The sequence below is a fragment of the Sander vitreus genome, chromosome 3 (assembly GCF_031162955.1).
Source record: "Sander vitreus isolate 19-12246 chromosome 3, sanVit1, whole genome shotgun sequence".
NCBI lineage: Eukaryota > Metazoa > Chordata > Actinopteri > Perciformes > Percidae > Sander > Sander vitreus.
The window spans coordinates 519,339-540,432 of NC_135857.1; the positions used below are offsets into that span (position 1 = coordinate 519,339).

General features: G+C 40.8%; 1 protein-coding gene across 1 annotated transcript; it reads right to left on the reverse strand.

Moving 5' to 3' along the window:
- Nucleotides 1-6,790: 6,790 nt before the first annotated feature.
- Nucleotides 6,791-8,855, reverse strand: dusp14 (dual specificity phosphatase 14). The gene has a single exon (XM_078242947.1). It carries the CDS (start codon nt 8,790-8,792, stop codon nt 8,160-8,162), a length of 633 nt encoding a protein of 210 aa, XP_078099073.1. The 5' UTR covers nt 8,793-8,855; the 3' UTR covers nt 6,791-8,159.
- Nucleotides 8,856-21,094: the final 12,239 nt, after the last annotated feature.

Consider the following 21,094-nt stretch of genomic DNA (forward strand, 5'->3'; position numbering starts at 1 on the left):
AAATATGGAGATATGTCCCTCTTTGGTTAATGTATTATAAAGATGGAGGTATGTCCCTCTTTGGTTAATGTATTATAAAGATGGAGATATGTCCCTCTTGATGGAGATGGAGGTGCAACATGGCGGCCGTCATTTGAGTGAGTCGCTCCTATGTATTCTGAATGATTCTGAATGTCAGATTCTATGCTTATGAGAATACTTTGATTAGTTGGTGGAAGTAATTACACATGAATGAGCACATATTTGTGAAAGAACAAAGTTTTTTTTGGTAAAAATCACCTCAAAAAATTACACAATGGACCTTTAAAAAAAAAGCTAAGTAACTTGTTAAAACAGCAGGGCACTGTAGTTTTTAGCAAACGTTACTCAAAAAGGAGTAAATGGTGCATTTCTAAATAACCTCAAACATATATATCTTTACTGCAATTTCTTGTTATTTATCAGCCAACATTCACACCAATACCAGAAAGCACTAAATTGTTTAATAGGCCCACCTAGCTAAAACAAGGCAGTCAAATAAAATTTGGGGGACTGTAGTTTGTGTATTCTATATTTTTATTTTTTATTTTTCTGACTTCCCTACCTTGTCTGTGGCACTCACCCAAACCCGTTTGTTCCTACTCGAAATCTTTAAAGAAAAGGCCACACATGTTTATAGTTACAATTTACAACTTCCTTGGCGACTCCGTTACATGTCCTCGAGAATAGGTGTGATCCTCCATCTTCAACAGACTTTCAAATCTGCCAGCAGTCACGAGTAATCTTCTCCCCCCTCCCTCCCTGGGATTCGTCACGCTGCCACTGAGTGTAAAAGCGCGAAAGGCGGAGGTATGTCCCTCTTTGGTTAATGTATCATAAAGATGGAGGTATGTCTCTCTTTGGTTAATGTATTATAAAGATGGAGGTATGTCCCTCTTTGGTTAATGTATTATAAAGATGGAGGTATGTCTCTCTTTGGTTAATGTATTATAAAGATGGAGGTATGTCCCTCTTTGGTTAATGTATCATAAAGATGGAGGTATGTCCCTCTTTGGTTAATGTATTATAAAGATGGAGGTATGTCCCTCTTTGGTTAATGTATTTTAAAGATGGAGGTATGTCTCTCTTTGGTTAATGTATTATAAAGATGGAGGTATGTCCCTCTTTGGTTAATGTATCATAAAGATGGAGGTATGTCTCTCTTTGGTTAATGTATTTTAAAGATGGAGGTATGTCCCTCTTTGGTTAATGTATTATAAAGATGGAGGTATGTCCCTCTTTGGTTAATGTATTATAAAGATGGAGATATGTCCCTCTTGATGGAGATGGAGGTGCAACATGGCGGCCGTCATTTGAGTGAGTCGCTCCTATGTATTCTGAATGATTCTGAATGTCAGATTCTATGCTTATGAGAATACTTTGATTAGTTGGTGGAAGTAATTACACATGAATGAGCACATATTTGTGAAAGAACAAAGTTTTTTTTGGTAAAAATCACCTAAAAAAATTACACAATGGACCTTTAAAAAAAAAGCTAAGTAACTTGTTAAAACAGCAGGGCACTGTAGTTTTTAGCAAACGTTACTCAAAAAGGAGTAAATGGTGCATTTGTGGGGAACTATTTTCATTTGTGGATTGTGTCATTGAGTTATCAGCAGCAGGACAGTGTATGTGGGATTTCCAAATAAACTACAGTGCCCTTGTTCTTCCAGTGCAACAGTGAGGCTCACTGATGTTTTAATAAGGTATGTACAGCAATAAAGCTGTGTGACACAGAGGAATAAGGTATATTGGAGTACCTGTTGGATCAACTCATTGTTGGTTTTGGTCTTTTCATGGGTTTTGCTGACAATGAGAAAATGATCCTTTAACACTAGGTCTCTCTTTCATAGAAACCTGGTCCAGCATTTAATCAAAGAAAGCACCGAAAGGCAACACTTGTGGATTCATGAGGCCTCAATTTCACCAATAATGGACCTGGACACAAATATTAATCATTTTCACTGTTGAGATTTTCAGTACAAATTGAATATAGCTCCATGGCTAACAGTGGCCTCAGTGTCGGCTCCATCAATCAGTTCAGACAGTTAAGGATGTAAAGGCAAGGGACAGATGAGTCAGTGTTACATCCCAGAGACGACACTGAGGAAGAATGACTTGTTTCACTACAAATCAAACTGTATCAGCCAACATCTCCTACTGTGTTTCAGATGATCCTTAGTCTGACTGGGAGGCTTTTATTAAGACTTCCAAGTGCTGTTGGCAGCCAAATAATCAGCATTTTCCACGTGGCTGTTCCCTTTATGTTTTCAACTAAAACATAAATACTTTGAAACACACCCAACAGCATATGTTACTGTGTGGCTTAATCAGGTTGTCAAATTACAACTCTAACGAGGGCGGAGAGCCTGAAATTGAAGCAGCGGTGAAAGCAGCATGTTTATATTAATAACTGGCCTTGTGTGTATGGCCTTGTTAAAATGGAAATGCAGGATTTGTGCCTATTGATATGGGAGTAGTGCTGTAGCTCATACCGATTATAGTGAATTATTAAAGGCCATATAATTTGAAGCCCAGCAAAGCCGTGATTCAGTAATTCATTGCAGTTATAGCAGATGGTCATTTGCTTTGTGTGGCTGAAATAAAACCTGCACAGACAGATATGCAACACTGGACTTAATAATAACAGAAATGTTCCCTTTTTATTTATTATTCTAATTGTTGAGTTGTATTTTTTGTACATTTTATCATCCTTAAAGCTATAGTGTGTAGTTTCTGTCTCCCTCATGAGGAATTCTAAGTAATGACAACAACACTGTCAGCACATCCACATGATACAAGCCTTCCGTGATCGCACACTTGCCCCCACCCCTCCTCCACACAGTTGCTAGTATCCAAGGAGGACGTGGAGGATTAAAAAAACATGATGGACTCTTCAGAAAAGGTAATTTATCTTAACTCAAGCTTTTGCACGTGAAAGTCACCGGATGCCACAATCTTCTGAACATAGTCATGCTGAGAACTCCAGAGAGAGCTGTGTGGAGCTGATAGTCTTAATTAGCTTAGTAGCAACTCATTTGGCAATGGCTTGAATGTAACGGACGTTCATTAATATCAAAAAGTTACGCACTAAAGCTTTAAAGCTGTCACAGCCCTCTCACACTGTCAGAATATTGTTATGAGAGGGAGAAATGCAGATGTCTGAAAACAATCAAATGTAAATATATTTAGTCTAAGGAAAATTTTAATCAACCTTGAAAACCCACAATGTGTAATTTGTAACGTAAACTCCTCATCAATCTGGTAAAAACTAAATAATAAATTTATAGAGACCCTAAAATAAATAATAGAAAGACAAAATACTGAGAACATGTCCTCAATGTTACGGCCCTGAATTTTTTGGCAATCAATAAAGTTGTTTATCAAGCAACAAGTCTACTCTGGGAGTCATGAAAATCATGAAGTATAGTCATGAATCAATCCATCTAACAGTTGTTGAGATATTTCCGTCTAAAACAGGGATCTTCAACAGGGGGTCTGTGACCCCTAGGGGGTCCTCAGAGTCAATGCAGGGGGGCCTCCAAATTATGGAAAGTTTTTTTTCAAAAATTAGAAATGTCCTAAAAAAAATAATCCAACATATTATTAGCAAACTAGCCTATAGGTAAGGTAGTCACTAAGGCCATCCACAGATCCATTCATCCTAAGGATTCACTGTGCCTCATGTATGTTTAACATTAAAACGTGATTTATAGGGACAGCCTCTAGCTTACCCGGTAAGAGTGTGTAGGCTGAGTCATGCAGCCCTTTGCTGCGTGTTGTCCCCCATCTCTCTCCCCTTTTCATGTCTATCCACTGTCACTTGTAATAAAGAGAAAAAGCCCCCAAAAAATAATCTTAAAAAAATAAAAATAAAAAAAATAAAAAATCATTCCAACAACTATTTTAATAGCTTAGTATCCTATGTAAAAAATGTATATACTGTATATAAAGGCTTTAGGCCGCCCTACACGTTATTGTAGGCCCAGTTTAATATTCAACATTTTATACAATATACTGTATGTAGTAGGTGGTCCCTGCTCCGTCTCTCTTTCAGTTAAGGGGTCCTTGGCTAAAAAACATTGAAGACCCCTGGCCTAAACTAAAGTGGTTGTCCACAGAGCCATGGCATAAATGTCAGGATTTCATGTTTTTTCCAGTTTTATATCATTGTAATCTCAATATCTTTGGGTTTTGCACAGTTGGTTCGACAAAACAAGCAACCTGAATATGTCACCTTGGGCTTGAGGGAAGTGCGTCAGACCCTTTTCACTAACTTCTCACATTTTAGAAACTAAACATTAATTGACTGATAAAAAAAAACTACAAATGAATACATAATGAAGATTATAGTAACACACAGCAGCAGTTGGTTGCAGCTCACCAGTGTCTGATGTATCCTGTTGAGTTGCTGCCGTCTTCAACGTCATCTCCCCAGACTCAGTGCTCGATGTGGGCCGGTACTCACCGGTACGCAGTACCGGCACTTCTACATTTTACTCTTAAGCGTATCTGCACTTTTTCTTGCGTACCGCTACTTCTTGCATGTAGCCGGTACTCTACCACTGACAGAGAAAGCGTCAGTGTCAGAGAGATTGACCCTAACGTTACATAAACTACACTACCCAGAGGGCACTACGTGACTTACCTCAGATCTTGATGAATCACGTAAAGGCAAGCAGTCGGCCCACCCTATCAGAAGTTTGTTTAGCCACGGTCGCTAGTTCGGAAAAGCTGTCTGATGCCTGCAGCCTGACCTTAACAGATTTCACTGCTGAAAACCTAGAAACTAAAAAGAAGTGTGTGGAGTTTGTAAGTCATTATGTTAGCCTGGCTTCAGAAAGGCACTAAAAGAACGTGTGTGCCAGAGCCAGACACGTCAACACAGGTCCAAGTCCAACCAGAAACATCAGGTACCATTCATGAGCTTCAAACTAACGTTAACGTTGATGTGAGCGGAACAACTAGCCTTAATGAGGAGTCTGCAGCTACCAACCTTAACGTTACCTTAGTCAATGACACCGACCTCAACAATAACGGGAGTAACGGAACACATAGATGGCCTGACTGTTGGTCCATGAACAGCTGGCTCGTTTTTAAAGATAAACTGGGCTGCAAAAGATGTAGCAGCATCCCATCTCACACACACACACACACACACACACACACACACACACACACAACAAACACACACAGTGGATGCGGGAAAAAAAGGAGATGAGACGACACAACGACCTAAATTGAGGACAGCTACGCTCGTTATTGTAAGTGCAATGAGAAGTACTTTATCAAACCGTATGAATGTATGTCCCAGGCCAGGATAGGAAATGAACTAACAACGTAAAGATCAACAAGCCACTGACAGAAATGTTCAAATTTGATTCATTCATTCAATAAATTATTATTTTTTTGTCTTAAATCCACCAGCCATTTTCATATTATACCAACATTTGCAGCATCCTGAGCCTTTTGGTAAGGTTACTAGTAACTCAGCCCAGAGTAGTTTTATTCTCCCCAAAACAAGTTTTATTTTTATTTTTAAAGAATTATACAAAAAATAAAACGCAACTTTTTTGCAACTTTCACTGTCTCCTGCAACTTCATTGCATCAAACATACAACTTTTATCGCAACTTTTTACAAAAGCTCCCGCGAAATCAGGCATTTTGGCCCGCAACTATGGGGGAGGGACTGAGCAATACCTCCAAGTTTTGTTTTTCACTGTAGAAATCTCAAATGTCATAATGATTTGCCAATGCAAGAGAGTACCGGCACCTTTTTTCCCACTTCAAGCACTGCCCAGACTTGATGAGTATTGTTGGTTCTGCATGGCCTTCACCACTGGAGCCTGGCATGCCTCTGATGCTCAGGATGATGCAAATGGCTCTGCTTACTGCTTTAACGATAGATGATAGTATCCTGCTGTTGGTGAAGGATGTGTTTGCTTTTAGTGCTTGACTTTGGAAACCTCCTGCGTGTACTCACATTAACACAGCAAAGACGGGGGGCAGGAGGAGGAGATGATTTATTTATTTTTTTGCTGTGAGAAAATCGTGTGTGCAATGTGTAATTTGGGCCCATCACCTGTGCACTCTGCAGTGGTTGGCCCATCATCAGACATCTCTCTGGGTAATGGCATTCATTGTGGAGACCTCTCCGGAGGTCCCTCAGAAAGTGAAATAAAGACAAGTGGCACTCATCAATAATCTGTCTGCTGCTCTGTAGCCACAGCAATATGAAAATGAATGACAGAGTTTTTCTTCTTGGAGAAAATAGCCGTGCAGAAGAAACATCAAGAGGCGTTAGTAGGAGGAAACACAGCACCCTTTTTATACGAAAACATCTCAGAGACGATGTTGTAGTTCCCAAAAAATATGTTAATTCTTATTCCTGTAAAAGCCTTAAATGTTGTATGTTTGAGGTGTATTGCTTCCAATAAATCCAAACACATTTAAACACAAACAGTGACATGAGATCTTTTATTATTATTATTATTATTATTATTATTATTATTTTAATATCACTGTTTTAGGGCGTGAAATAATTAGAAGTGAGATTACAGAACATCTTTCCCTGGCTAATAATTATTTACCCCCGAACGTACTCTTTTGTTTTTTATTGTAATAGCACACGTAATCTATTATGTTATAGTTGAAAAAACATTGTTGCACTGATCTCTGTAGGTTGAACACTCTGTCACATCCAACATCACTGCTGCGTGTGGTCTGAGATGTCTGATGACCACACCCAACAGTGATATTATACTACGTATACTAGTGTAGGAGTGAGAGTCAAGAAGGTAAATCACAATACAAAACTAACACGATACATTCTGCATTAACGATGGTATCACAGTATGGCTGATTGTGCAACACATGATATATTATAGGACAGAGTCATCTGATACATGTAGTGCTGAAAAAAATGAGTTGAGATTAATCGATAAGATGGATAATCATTATCTCTGGTTCCAGCTTCTAAAATGTGAGAATTTGCTACATTTTCTCTTTATATCTTTTAAGGAAATACTTTCAACATGTCTGTTAGACCTTAAGAGGAAAACATACCACTAAAGTAGGAAGAAAACGTTTCAACAAACATTTACTGCATTGTTTACTTTCATGTGATTTCGCTTGGATATCATCGAGTCTTGATGGTGGTCTGTATTGTGATTTACTGCAGTATTAATTCTTTTGTCCCACCCCTACAAATACTTTTGAAGTGTGGGACAGGATGTGCAGCAAAGTTAAAAAATGTCAACCAGCAGCAGACGACAGCAGAAGGATCTTCAGCCTGTGTGACATCGCTCTTTTAGGGGAGTTTACACACAGAAATAAAATGTGTTTTCTGTCTTGCTCTGATCTTTTTGCAATCTATGACAAGGCGGTGGAATAGAAAATATTCTCCCAAGCATCTATCATAGAGCTACCAGTTCCCTTGAGGTGGCATATATATTTTTTAATACAGTGTCAAATAGCACTACAATAATATAGTATGGTCACCCTGTGGTACACAGGAGCTTTCCCTAAACCTTGACTTTTAGCTCACATCTTCTAAAATTGTTCACCTTAAAAAGGGTAGATATAACATCTTTGAATGTTCAGTTAAAGTATGCCATTTTTCCTCACTGTCCAATAAAATAATTTGTCTACGTATTTTTTTTCTGTATACCTAGCTTAAATGCTACCATAATTGAGAGCATGCTGCTGCCCTTGACACTAAAGATTATTGCGAAACTGGCACAATACCACCACATGACATCATCACGTCAGGAAAACAACTTCAGCTGCATCACTGTCAGAGCTGCAGAGTCTCGAGCACAGCTAACACCTTCACCGAGAGCTCGTCCTCCACTGAAACTGGAAAGTCAGACCAGGAGATAGACGGCACAGACTTCCACGCTCTGATCTTGTTTTGGTGTCTGACATCACTGTGTTCCCCGTCGATCCTTTGGTCCGAAGGATTCTTGGCTTGAAGAAGGTTAAGACTCCCTCTGTCCAAACGCACCAGTGTTCATTAAATAAGCCTCACACAGATGTACACTTACACGCCTCTCACTCAACCTGTCCTGAACATGCGTGAAGCTGCAGTCCAGGAGGGCAAAAGGGCTTCACTTCCTTCTCTATCTCCTCACTGTGGATCTCACAAGCCCCAGTACGGAGCCAGGCTCCTGCGGTCCCTCTCATAAACATCAGGTATGACCCCAAAGTGTGTCTGCACCATCTTAACAGAGTTTCTACCAAACAGCTTCCTCTCGTATTCGATGAGCTGGCGCCAGAAGCCGCCGTTGGGCCTGATGATGGGGCGGCGGGCTTTGACCCAGGCATGGGCCTCAGCCAGAGATACGCGGTGATACTTCATGAGGTACGCCAGACACAGAGAGGCCGAGCGGCTCACCCCGGCCGCACAGTGCACCAGCACTGCCCCTCGCTTCCGTCCCACGCTGTGGATCTTATCAGCCACGCTGTCGAAGTACAAGGAGATGGGGGAGTGGGGCATATCCGCCAGAGGGACCTTTACATATTCCATGTGAGGCCAGTTGAAGTTGGGGAGCTCGATGGTGGCGTTGACCACACAGGTGATGCCTTTGGACAGCAGCAGGCTGCGGTTGGATGCCACGTTCCCTCTGCTGAGGAATAGGTTGGGGGTGATTTGTGCGATGCCCCCCAGCAGGCTGCCGTGCTCAGGCAGCAGCCTTGGCACCATAGTGGGCACCATGGAGCTACGGTGGTGGTGGTGGTGGTGGTGGAAGAAACCTTGGCTGCGAGAACCCATTAAGGAATCAAGGATGGGGAATTTCTTTAAAAAAAAAAAAAATCTAAATCTTCAGGAGCTCAGAGTCATAGTAGTGCAGCCAGCCAGACAGCTCCTGTAACACACAAACAGATTTCACTTTAATCTCAATTAAACATTTCTCTACTTCACTGTAGGCTGAGCCCTCAGGCTGGCAGATATACACACACTTCACAAGGACGAGTAACAACACTGCTGTTTGCAAAGACTCCAAAACAAAAGTGCTAAAAACATTCCAGGAAATGTTATTCTTTAAACTTAAAAAAAAACGTACAGACAAACCTGTTAAAGATCAGACATAACAGCTGACTAATTCAAAAACATGCTGCTGTGACCCACTGAGCCACAGTCTTCACTTTACAATTATGTTAAAAGGGTTTTCATGAATGCCCAGACAGATGAAAAATGAATCTATTTCGGCCGACACGTCTATCTATGCTTTATGTTTCTCTACATTCAGGTCGAATGGCCTCCGTGCTGCACGCTGAGACGCGCCGCCCTCTGCCGTGTGAGCACAGACCCACTGGAGGCGTGCACTCACCCCATCTCATGTCCATCCACAGCCCTCACATACAGATTACAGATTACCGTAATGTGACATTTCTAGCTGCACTGTATATGATGGAAACAGCCTCCTGTGTTTAAACTTAAGTTATCAGCAGAGAGCCCACAGCTCCGGGTGTTACTTCACACACTGTTGCACTTGCAATGCGTCATCCACACCTTGTGCACCAGTCTGGCTGGCAGGTCTTTTTCTTTCATTTTCTGCTCCAGTCTGGTTAACAAGACACACGGCACAACTGCTCTTAACTGGAATTCAACCTGCAGAGTCACCTGCAAAGGTACTGCTGAGACCAATCAGGATTCTTTTATTTAATAAATTGTTATCAAAACACAAGTGGAAAGACGTGAATTTAAATATCTGTATGACAGTACAATGAAACCGTGGTGGCAGCTTTTTAATCCAACAACAAATTGATTAAAATCAGTAGTTCCCAACTTTGAAAATCAGGACCTATTATTCAACAGGATAGGAACAAAAAATATATATTTCTGCTACACATTATGTATTTTTCCAGACATTCCTAGTTTAGTCTAATAAATTACTGGATAATTGTGCCTCCCTGTGTTGTCTCTAGAAAAACATTTTCAGATCACATTGTAGTTCAAATCGTCGCAAGTAGCCTAATGCTTTGATTTAACAAGACAAACATTTTGAAAATGAACTGCTTTAAATGTAGCATCGCATAAGGCTATTTCTTTCCAAAAATATATTTTCTTCATACCTCAGTTTTTAATACTGCCTAAAGATTGCATGAAAAAAAGAAAAGGAAGAAAATACTGTTTTTACCAAGGGGGTAAGCGAGCGTCCACAAAGCGTACCTCCTATGGAGCCATTTTGATGCTACCAAGCCATCACCTCCGGTTAGCATCCCGTTAGCATCCCATTGACTGCCATTCATTTTGACGTCACTTTGACAGAGAATACCTTTACATCTGAAGCGTTTAAAGACTCTATTTGTTCGTTGTTTATTTCTAAAGAAACACAACAATGTATAAAAGGCTCCATTACCTTGTAGCTCACGTTATGGCTCCGTAGCAGACGTTTTTATAACAATAGGCTAACGATTGGGTCATAACCACGAGACTTCCTGTCTCATAGTAGAGGAGTTACCGTATAGTACAGGAGAAGCTCTCAGGCAGTTTGGACTTCCATCAGCTGTTTAAGTGTAATGACTAATGTTAACTATCATTTTAGTGATCAATAATGAGCCTGTGTCTATGTTATCTCCTTACATATACCTACGCTCTCCGTCTCTGCTAGATTGGGAATGATTGAGATTTCTCTTGGCACAGCTACCAGAAGACTTCCAACTTTCAGACAGGTTGCTCAAGTCACATCTACGTCTTCAAGCTCAGCTGGAGGCTGCTCAGTAACGCTCAGCCATCACCGGGAAAGTGACTTTTAATATCCTTCACTGGTCTCCGTGGAAATCTACGCCGTCACATTGTCCATTTATTTTACTGTCTATGGTTTTTACATGTTATGTCCAGGTTTGGAGCTCCCTTGCTTCCTTGTCACCTTTCTCTACACCCTCTCCTCCATCGACCACAGCTTTGCCACCTCAGCATGGTCTGCTATTCTTTCCGAAAAACAAAAAACACCCTCCCCCTTTCCAGTTCAGGCAGTTTATCTGACTTGCTCCTGGTTACCAATCACCCTGCACTTTGCCTCTGAAATGGTTGCCATGATCCACCATCCTACACTCCGTTGCCACTGGTGATGAGACAACAAATGCAGCAATGCAGACTCTGGGAAATAAGTGTTACCGTCATACCATCAGGGGGTGGTCGGCGACATATCAGAGCAGCACTAAGCTGCAGGTTTTCTGCAGCTTTTTCTTCTAAAAAAGTGATAAAAAAGTCATAGTATACTATGTCGAAATAATTTTTCGACATACTATACTATGACTTTTTTATACATTTTTTCGACATAGTATATATACTATGACTTTTTTATCACTTTTTTAGGCATACTATATTAAGACTTATTTCGACATGCTGTACTATAACTTTATTATCACTTTTTTCGACTACTATACTATGACTTATTTAATCACTTTTTCGACATACTATATTATGACTTTTTTCAACATACCGAGTTTTTTATCACTTTTTTCGACATACTATACTAGGACTTTATTATCACTTTTTTCGACATACTATACTAGGACTTTATTAGAAATACTATACTATGACTTTTTTATAACTTTTTTCAATATACTATACTATGACTTTATTATCACTTTTTTTGACATACTATACTATGACTTTTTTGTTACTTTTTTAAACAAACTATGCTATGACTGGTTTCGACACAGTTTTTATTTAGGTGCACGGTGGCAGTATGGTTAGCACACATCCCATCAGTGCCAGCAGGTAGGCGCTGCTCTGTCTCCTGGTCGATACCCAGTCTGGCTTGGTTTATTTTTTCTTCTTCTTTTCTTTAACATACTATACTATGACTTTTTTCGATGTACTATATTAAGACTTTTTTCAACATACTATAGTATAGTATGTTGAAAAAAAGTCATAGTATAGTGTGTCGAAAAAAGCGATAAAAAAGTCATGAGTTTTTTTATCACTTTTTTGACATACTATATTATTACTTTTTTATCACTCTTTTTGACATACTATATTATTACTTTTGTATTACTTTTTTTCAACATACTATACTATGACACATCTTTGACTTTTTGACACGCTATAATATGACTTTTTATTGAGATTTTCAAAAAAGTACAAACACGTGTCTTCCCAAAGAACAGAATCATACACACCACAGAATAGAAACATACATACACAACATTGTATAGAAGGTCATACAAAAAGCAAGTGTAATAATAGCGATAACACAAAATACAAATACATGAACAAAAGAGGAGGCGGGGGTCAGAGAGACCTACTGCTGCTTGGGTACAAATACATATTCAAAGTACAGGAGAACTGGCCACCAGACTTTAACATATTTGTTAATATTCTTGTCTTGGTTTGTTAGATTTTCACCATAACAAGATTAGTTTCCACGCTAATAATAAAGAAAGGCAAGTGCATCAGCCTAAGCACGTGACAGTGAAGCTTCCCTAGGAGTTGTTGCATTGTTGATGTCTTTTTTATGAAACGGTCTCAAAATGGCCACCCTGGAGCCAGTATCTAGCAAGTCTTTAATTCAACATAAATATATATATATAAATATATATATATATATATATATATATATATATATATATATATATATATTAGGGCTGTCAGCATTAAGGCGTTAATCGCGATGAGATTAAAGACAGAGCATAACGCGTTATGATTGTGTTCATCACGTTAATAGTGTGCACCAAAGATTCTTTATTTTACACTGTCACTGGTGCTGTTACCAAATAATCTTTGCTACGAAGAATTGCTATGCTCTAGAACCTTTGGCTGCTGCTACTTTGACCCTTTGATGCACCTTTACTTGTTGTCAAGCTGCCACAGACACTTCCTACCTCCTGCTGCAGCCATGGAGATGAACAACACAGTTCTAAATGGCTCATTTTACTTTAAAAAACTCCAGACAGCTCCGTCGACAAGTCAAAAGCAGTGTTATACAAATTAATTAAGCAAATTATACCGTGAGCTTCGGGGGGTACAGCTATTTCGACTGGTGATGTCACTCTCCATTTTCTATAGGCTTACACACATGAGAACCACTAATCTGTGCCACTGTATGTTGTTTGGGACGGGAGTGAAGACCTATCTCGCGCCTAAATACAGATAGACTAGCTAGCCTAGCTAGCTTCTGCAGCAGTTCAAACAAACACATTTGAGCACGCTTCCATCCGACAACGTTGTCTATGAGATAATAAACTGCTTGCATTAATGCAACCATTCTTGGCTTAGTTTCACCAAGATACAGACAATATTTGCTTGGTACAGAGAGCTTCAGGAGCTGCGTGAACTTTTAGCCAGCTAGCTAGCTAGCTAGACTATGGGCGTTTCTCAATCCCAAGAATGCAAAGAACGGACTTGTGTTCTTGGGGAGAATGTTCTTGCTGGTTGTACCTGGAGGAATGAACTCGCAAGTTCAGAAGCACACAAAACGCTGTTAACAGTTTGAGATGATGCATTCTTCCTGTTATTGCGCAACCCCCCCCAGCACAGAGGCTACCTGCAGGGCTCCAAAATAACAGCCAGAAATAAAAACCACAACAATATAAACACTTTGTATTTAAACAAGAAAACCTCATAATGTTACAACTATTGCATTTAATATTGAAAAATAAAACTTATTCAGCTTTAATTTTTTTGTTTATGGTTTAGCTCAAACACCCCTTACTTATTCAAAAGAGTGGAACGCGATCCCGATTATTATTAGTGTATTAGTTTAAGTTAGTTTAAATTAAAAAAAGAAGGCCTATGCACTGTCATGTGGAATTATCATTTCTATATTATTGTAGTGCCCTGTGTATGCCCCGGGACAACAGATGGAAATTAGCAATTAAAATTATAAAGGTTTGGTGTCTCCCCTCTAGACTACATAACATGTCATAGCATGTTACCACTTTATGTACAACTGTTCATTTATCATACAGACTGAAACTCAACTTCTAATAAATCAGAAAACAAGTACACCAAAAAAAGTATGAACTAAATACTAAATCTAATGTATATAGCCTATGCCGTAATTTAAACAAGTCTCCCGAAAGAGAAACGGGTATTTCTCTCTACCCCGCCTCTGCCTGCTGCGCTGTGACCGTGTGTGTGTGTGTGTGTGTGACGGCTGGCCAGCGAGGTTGTCAAGCCCGCAGGCGCTTGTGGAGTTTAACTCCGAAAAGACAGTTAACCACAGGTTCCCGTTAATCTTATGATGGACATGTGTTGTGATATTTAAACAAATGAACCGTCAACGGCGAAATAAAAGCCTCTTATTTACGAGAGCGGTCTGAGAGACCTCCAGCTTACCTCAGGGTCTCTGAGCATGACTGGCCGAGGGACGAGCTAGCGGCCCCGATAGGCGCAAGCTGGCTGTCGCCTCACTTCATGGAGCTTCTCAACTCCGAAAACTTTGAAGCAAATTGTCAATTCGGCAACGATTTTCGCAAGACTGCCTATATTCGAAATCTAAAGAGTTAATTTCTCGCCTAAAACGTTGTCAGAAGTGAATTTAGTGATGAATAAGATGGTGAAAATTGTTAAAATTGTCCTGTTATTGGTATGTACCAGAAACCCGACCCTCGTTGAATGCCAAAATGAATGTTGGGATACGGGTGCTGCCAAGTTCATACAAGTTACCAACCAATGCATCCTCGGTAAAATGGGCGTGTCAAGAACATTTTCGGGAATCTTAACTGTTCTTGGTGAAATGCGAACTTGTGTATTGGGACAGTACTTTGGCCACAGAAGATGACGTTTCACAGGGACACAAGAACACAAGTCAATAGAAGAACACAAATTGAGAAACGCCCTATGACTTCATTATAGATGAGATAAACACTATGAACAACCAAATTAAGTCAGTTCTGAAAACCTGATTAGATGACGAGCTGCTCATAACATTTACCACCAAGCACAACACATGATGACATACATGGCAGTCAAAACCATAGGCAGAGATTAAAGTTGATTCAGCCACTTACTCTTAATTTCGCTGACACACCAGTGCCTGCACCCGTAGCCGGTACGTACATTTTGACAGCTAGTGAAGTGATATCAAAGAACCATAGCAAAGAACACAGTCTGAACATACCAGAGAAATGGTACAGCCCAATGGGGTGTGAGGGTTTGAAAATCGTGAGGTTACTGGTGGACTCCGCTCCTTGCGACCGTGCATTTGCGTGGCACTCAGACAGTGCAAATCGTCACCAATGAAAAGGGAACTCCCTGCTGAGTTCAATGGTACCTCACACAAGACTCTACGTCATACAGTTCATTAGCTGTGAAAAGGGGCGTGGCTTAAGCATAGGGGGCGGGCCAAACCATCACCAATGAATAAGGAACTCTGCTGAGTTCAGTGATACCTCACACAAGACTCTACGTCATACAGTTCATTAGCTGTGAAAGGGGGAGGGCCAAACCTTTACCAATAAAAAAGGAATTCTCTGCTGAGTTCAATGATACCTCACATAAGCGTCTACATCAAACGGGTCATAAGTTATAAAAAAAGGGGTGTGGCTACAGCATAGGGGCGGGTCAAACCATCACCAAGAAAAAGAAACTCTCTGCTGAGTTCAATGATACCTCACACAAGACTCTACCTTAAATGGGTCACCAGTTATGAAAGAGGCGTGGCTACAGCATAGGATCCGGGTCAAACCATCACCAATGAAGAAGGAACTCTCTGCTGAGTTCAATGATACCTCACACAAGACTCTACCTTAAACGGTTCAAATGTTATGAAAGGGGCCTGAGTAAGTGGGTGTGGTTAAAGTATAGGGGGAAGCACAATATCACATGTAGACCACACATTATAAGTTTCATGTAAATCGGATGATGTTTGTCATATAGGGCTGATTTCCTGTTGCCAGCTATGCGCTATGACCAAAAGTCAATTTTGGCCTAGAAATGTCCTCAGACCTGGACCCTTGTCACACACACACTTTTGCTTTTAATAACTTTTCATCGTTAATGTCTTAAGATGACACAGACAAATTTGAAGTTGATCTGATGAAATCTCAGGAGGAGTTTGTTAAAGTATAGCAACTTGACTTTTAGGCCTACTTCCTGTTGCCACTAGGGGGCGCTATGACTTTGAGTAAATATTGGCCTTTATTTGTCCTCAGGATTGGACTCTTATGAATCCTGAAAGGTTTCGAGTAAATTGGACAATGTACACTCAAGTTACACCCACTTCCTGTTTCGATGACGAAACGCACAAAATGGCCGCTCCGCCACGGCCATGCCCTATGACAAAATGTTTTTCTTTTAACAACTTTCCATCTTTAATGTCGTAAGATGGAACAGACCACATTTGAAGTTGATCGGATGAAACATCCAATGACGTTTTTTGTACGTCTTGACATGTTACATATGTGTACCAAGTTTCATGAGTCTACGTTAAACGTGCTGCAGGGGCTGAATTATTTTAACTTTGTAGGGGGCGCTAGTGAGCCATTTCTGTGCGCGTATTCCCGAAACCCTTAAAATACGTATATTTTCACAAGACTTGATGCGACCGCCAATTTTGCTGAGTTTTTGAATATGTTAAGCCCCTCAAAAAGGCAATTCATTTGCCGGAAGAAAGGAAATGAAAGAAAAGGAAGAATAGGGCCTTCGCCGCTGTCGGTGCTCGGGCCCTAAAAATAACAAATGAAATTTGAATGGTATTATAGGCGCCGATAACGTGGGTGCTCCCACGGAAAATACTGAGCATCCACGTGTTCCAGACTGCCAGTAGGCTCCATTCATTTAAAATGAATCATTGCAGTTGGTGCTGAGTGGAGCGTGTGAGTGCTGATCGCGGTTACGTGTCAGTTAAACTTCTCATCTCCAATCCTATTTGTATTTGTGAGAAGAGACGCTGTCCTGAGTTGAAAGCCTACTTCACAGCTTTATTATCGAGTTAATAGGCGTGTGTGTTTGTGTCGGCCGCTGTCCATTTCCTAAGCTTGCTGCTCTCCCTCTCCTCTGCCTGCTCTGTGTCCGGTGTGTGTGAGTGACAGCCCAGTCAGCGAGCTTGTTACGTTACGCCCGCAATCTCTCGTGGAGCATTATAACTTCGAAAAAGCACAGGGTCCAGTTAATCTTATAATGGATATGTGTGTTGTGTTATTTAAACAAACAATCGGGGAACTAAACGCCTCTTGTCTGCGAGTCTCCTGATAGAACTCCAGCCAGCTCACAGCGGGAAGGTGAAGGTGGACAGGCCGACCCCGGCAGGCACCGGCCGGCTGTCACGTCAGACTGTGGAGCAGTCGGACCAAATGTGCAATTAGCCATCAATTTTCGTAAAACGGCCCATATTTGAGCTCTACATAGTTGATTTCTTGCATAAAAATCAGAAGTGAATTTAGTGATGAAATAGCAGACGAACAATGTATAAAGTTTCCAGTTGTTGGCCACAACAACAATCCATGGTTGTTGTGATTGTGTCTGACAGGGTGGGAGGCGTGGCATCATGATGGTGGCTCTCGATGATATCGTCCATCGGCACAACCCTAGTCCTGCTTGCAAGACAATTACTGTTTCAGCATGATGCACAGTTGATGTAACAATTCACGGAGATAACATTAGCTGACGTAAGTACAAACTCTGTTGCTGCAGCAACCTACTGACCACAGTATAAGACAGTCAACAAAGAGATGAGGAAGACAAGAGAACCAAATAATCCCCGTCCTCTCCAAAGTGCTGATATACCACAGCAGCGGGCTTTGCTGAGATTTGCTCCATCCACATGGTTATTTATACCCCGGGCATGGCAGGAGAGAGGCTGCAGGGAGCAGAGGAGCAGGAATTATGCAGAAAGAAATATCTACTGTAACGTTGTAGGTAGTGTGGATACTGCAGCTCGCTGTCACTCACATTTACTGTGAGAATTCATTCTCAAAAAAATCCCCCCTCCCCTCCACTAACAAATTGGAAACGTGACCCACCTGCAGGAATTCTTGAGCGGAAAAACCTGACAGCAAACCTCTCTCACGACAACAACAACTGTTGTTGAAAAACTGAATTCCTGACTAACCCTTCCTCACACGTCACACCACAGAAATAGATGAATAAAAACAGCTGGAGAAGGTGCACAAGAAAAGACATAGCTCTCATTAGTGTCTCTCAATCTTAGGCAATCCATTTATTCAGTCTGAGTGATCTCTGAAAGTGACTCTGATGCCAACGGTGTGGATAATTATCAGGGCTAAATGAGCAGCAATGACACAGCTTCTTAAATTCATCCAAACACAACTGGTGCAGCTTTACAACAACCGACAAACTACGCTGCTGCACAACAAAGTCGTCTGCAAAGGGTTCACGATAGGACTGCATGATAGATCATGTTTCAGCATGTGCAATAGTCACATCGTGCGACAACTTATTTGCTGCTTCTTACAAAAGGAAAACTTGCACAGTTTTCATGTTCCATGACTAATCCAATGTTTCCCATACATTTCCTACAGACTAAGTCCAGAGATTGATAATTAACCAAAAATCCTTTTACATTACTCTTCTTCACTTGTCAATTCACACTTCACACAGCTGAAGAGTTAAAAAAAAAAAAACAGCAAAGAGAAAAACTAAATGAGAACAAGACACAATACAAATGAAATAGCTATATACGCTTATTTACACCTTTCATTTCTACAGATATGTCCATGATGGATAATTGCACGTGTACAGGATAATAATAGCCTATCTTAACAATCAATGTGTTTTTGATTAAATTATTTAGTAGAGCACAAAGTTCTTAATAGATCTAGCCTGTTAATTTTGCTCTCAAAGTGCACCAGATTGGGGTGCTAGCCCCCTTATTGGCAAAATGACCGTTAAACTGCCATTCCCCCTCTCCATAGCAGAGCGAGAGCAGGGGCAGAGTTTTTTTAGTTGAATGTTAGTCTAGTCTGCCTGACTCATTGAGCCTTTATCTGACTGAGGTTTGTGCTAGAGCTAGTTAGAAGTTAGAACCTACGGACCATGGCTCTGAAATATCAGCGGCCTAACTGTCCATGGTGCTGAATCAGCAGACGGATTTGTTATTCAGTTTTGTCTTATCTATAATATTCTCTAAACTAGCCAATCGCTGGTTGCAGCCCTAATATCAAATATCGTTTATTCTAAGGGAGTATCAGAATTTCAGACTGCCTCATGGAAAGAAAGTGTGACACTGCCGTGTGTGAAAATGTGGAGCTTAAAGTGAATGACTCCACGAGTTCAATAATTCAACTGTGAACGAGGACTGCTCCTCTGAGCACACGTTGCTCGTCCTCGTGCGTTAATAAGTTCAGGTGTCGGAAAAAGATCATTAGAAGTATAAAATATAAAAGCAGCCAGTGTAATATTAGTGTCCTAGTTTGAACATCGCGACGAAATTAAGCGATATGTCTTCTTTAAACAGAAGTGCGGCAGGTGCGCTCGTTTCTTTAATTTCACCCATCTTACATCAGAAAACTGATCATAATAAAACCTGAAGATAAATGCCCATAAAACACATTTTAAAATATACAAATGCTTTGTATGGATATACATAAACATTTTAGGTCGAAATGACGCAGAAACTGCCTCCATCAAAACTCAACTTACCAGTCGACTCTCGGGCAGAGATGGAGGTTTTTCAAAGCGCCTTCACCGCTTGCATCAATCCGGAGGGCTGATCTTACACTCCGGGAATTTACCTTCAGTCAGTCCGCTCTTACAGACGTCCAGCGGGATGGTGAGAGGCCGGGTGGCGGGAGACAAACCGCGACACACAACAGCATAATGTGAAAGTCAACAGAAATACGAGCCATCAGTACAGCACAGGGCAGCCTCTGTATGAGGGGTGATCAGTGCCACACAGATGATGATGATGATGAGGAGGAGGAGGAGGAGGAGGAGGAGGAGGAGAGTCTAGGCTCTTCTATTGGAGGATGCACCTTTTTTAAACCAAGCACCAACTAGTCTGTATAATAGTGAGTTCCATTTACCTCAGAGGAAGGAAGCTGGGAATAACTTCACACCCGAGTTGAATGTGTTCCATTTACAAGTCGGATTATCATTTTCATTATCTCTAGCCAGGTTAGCCATTGTTAGCCATGCCAATTGATAACAACGCATTTCGCAGTTTTTTGTGCATACAAACAACGTAACAACATGTCCACAGATAGAAGATGGACGGCGCTGTGTGTACGACTGATTTAGTAAGACACAAATAAAACATACGTTTTTATAACTGTATGTTACTACATCTTTCACTACTGTTGATGCACGGAATAGCCATGTTGGATTTTTAGCTCGAGGTACTCGGTGGTTGTACGGGGGTTGTCAGGGGGCGTGTTCCCGACTTTGACTTCGGAAAATCCGACTTCCGATTACAAATGGACCGCACTATAAGCCTATAACGCACATGAGATCACATAAAATAGCTATAGATGTAGAAGATTTACTGATTCTATTCAGCATGTACTACAAACTAATCCTTATATAAGAATGAAATGAATGTGCTTTCTACTTTCTACTGATATATCAGTCAAACTGTGGTTGCCAGTTGAACTAAAAAAGGAGAAAGCAAAACGATTTTATACTTTTTTATGTTTACCACCACATGTATTCGCTTTATTTAGGTAATGCATTGAATTTTGGGACATCTTTGCATGTAGGCTACTGCATAAAACCTAGGTTACAATTAACATGCAGTGTGATCCTGGGACACAGCTTTGGATTCCTGTTTCGATGTTCCCATCCACATTTAAGCCAAAACCATGGCTGTAGACTAAAGGCCGTTACACACCGACCAGACGGCCGACCGTCGGCAGTAAAGCCAGTGTGACTGATCAGTCTCCCCGATGGTCCAGAAAGTTCCTCAGAACACACCGAAGAGACGAGACGCAATACGTCTCCATAACAGCAGGCAGCGCTAATCTGGATTGTAGCCCAAAAAATTAAAACCGGCAGCTGATTGGACGAACGCGCCACGTGGGTCTGGCTGCTGCTTCCGGATTTTGGATTTTTCGAATGGCCATTAATAGCGACTCATTCAGAATATGATCTCATATTGTCCTAAAATAGTTCACCGTAACGTGTTTCTGAAAACATTTGAAGAGAGAAATAGGCTTTGTTTTCGA

What these genes read in the sequence shown, in the direction of transcription:
- dusp14 (XM_078242947.1), bottom strand. Translation starts at nt 8,792, where the DNA reads ATGGGTTCTCGCAGCCAAGGTTTCTTCCACCACCACCACCACCACCAC.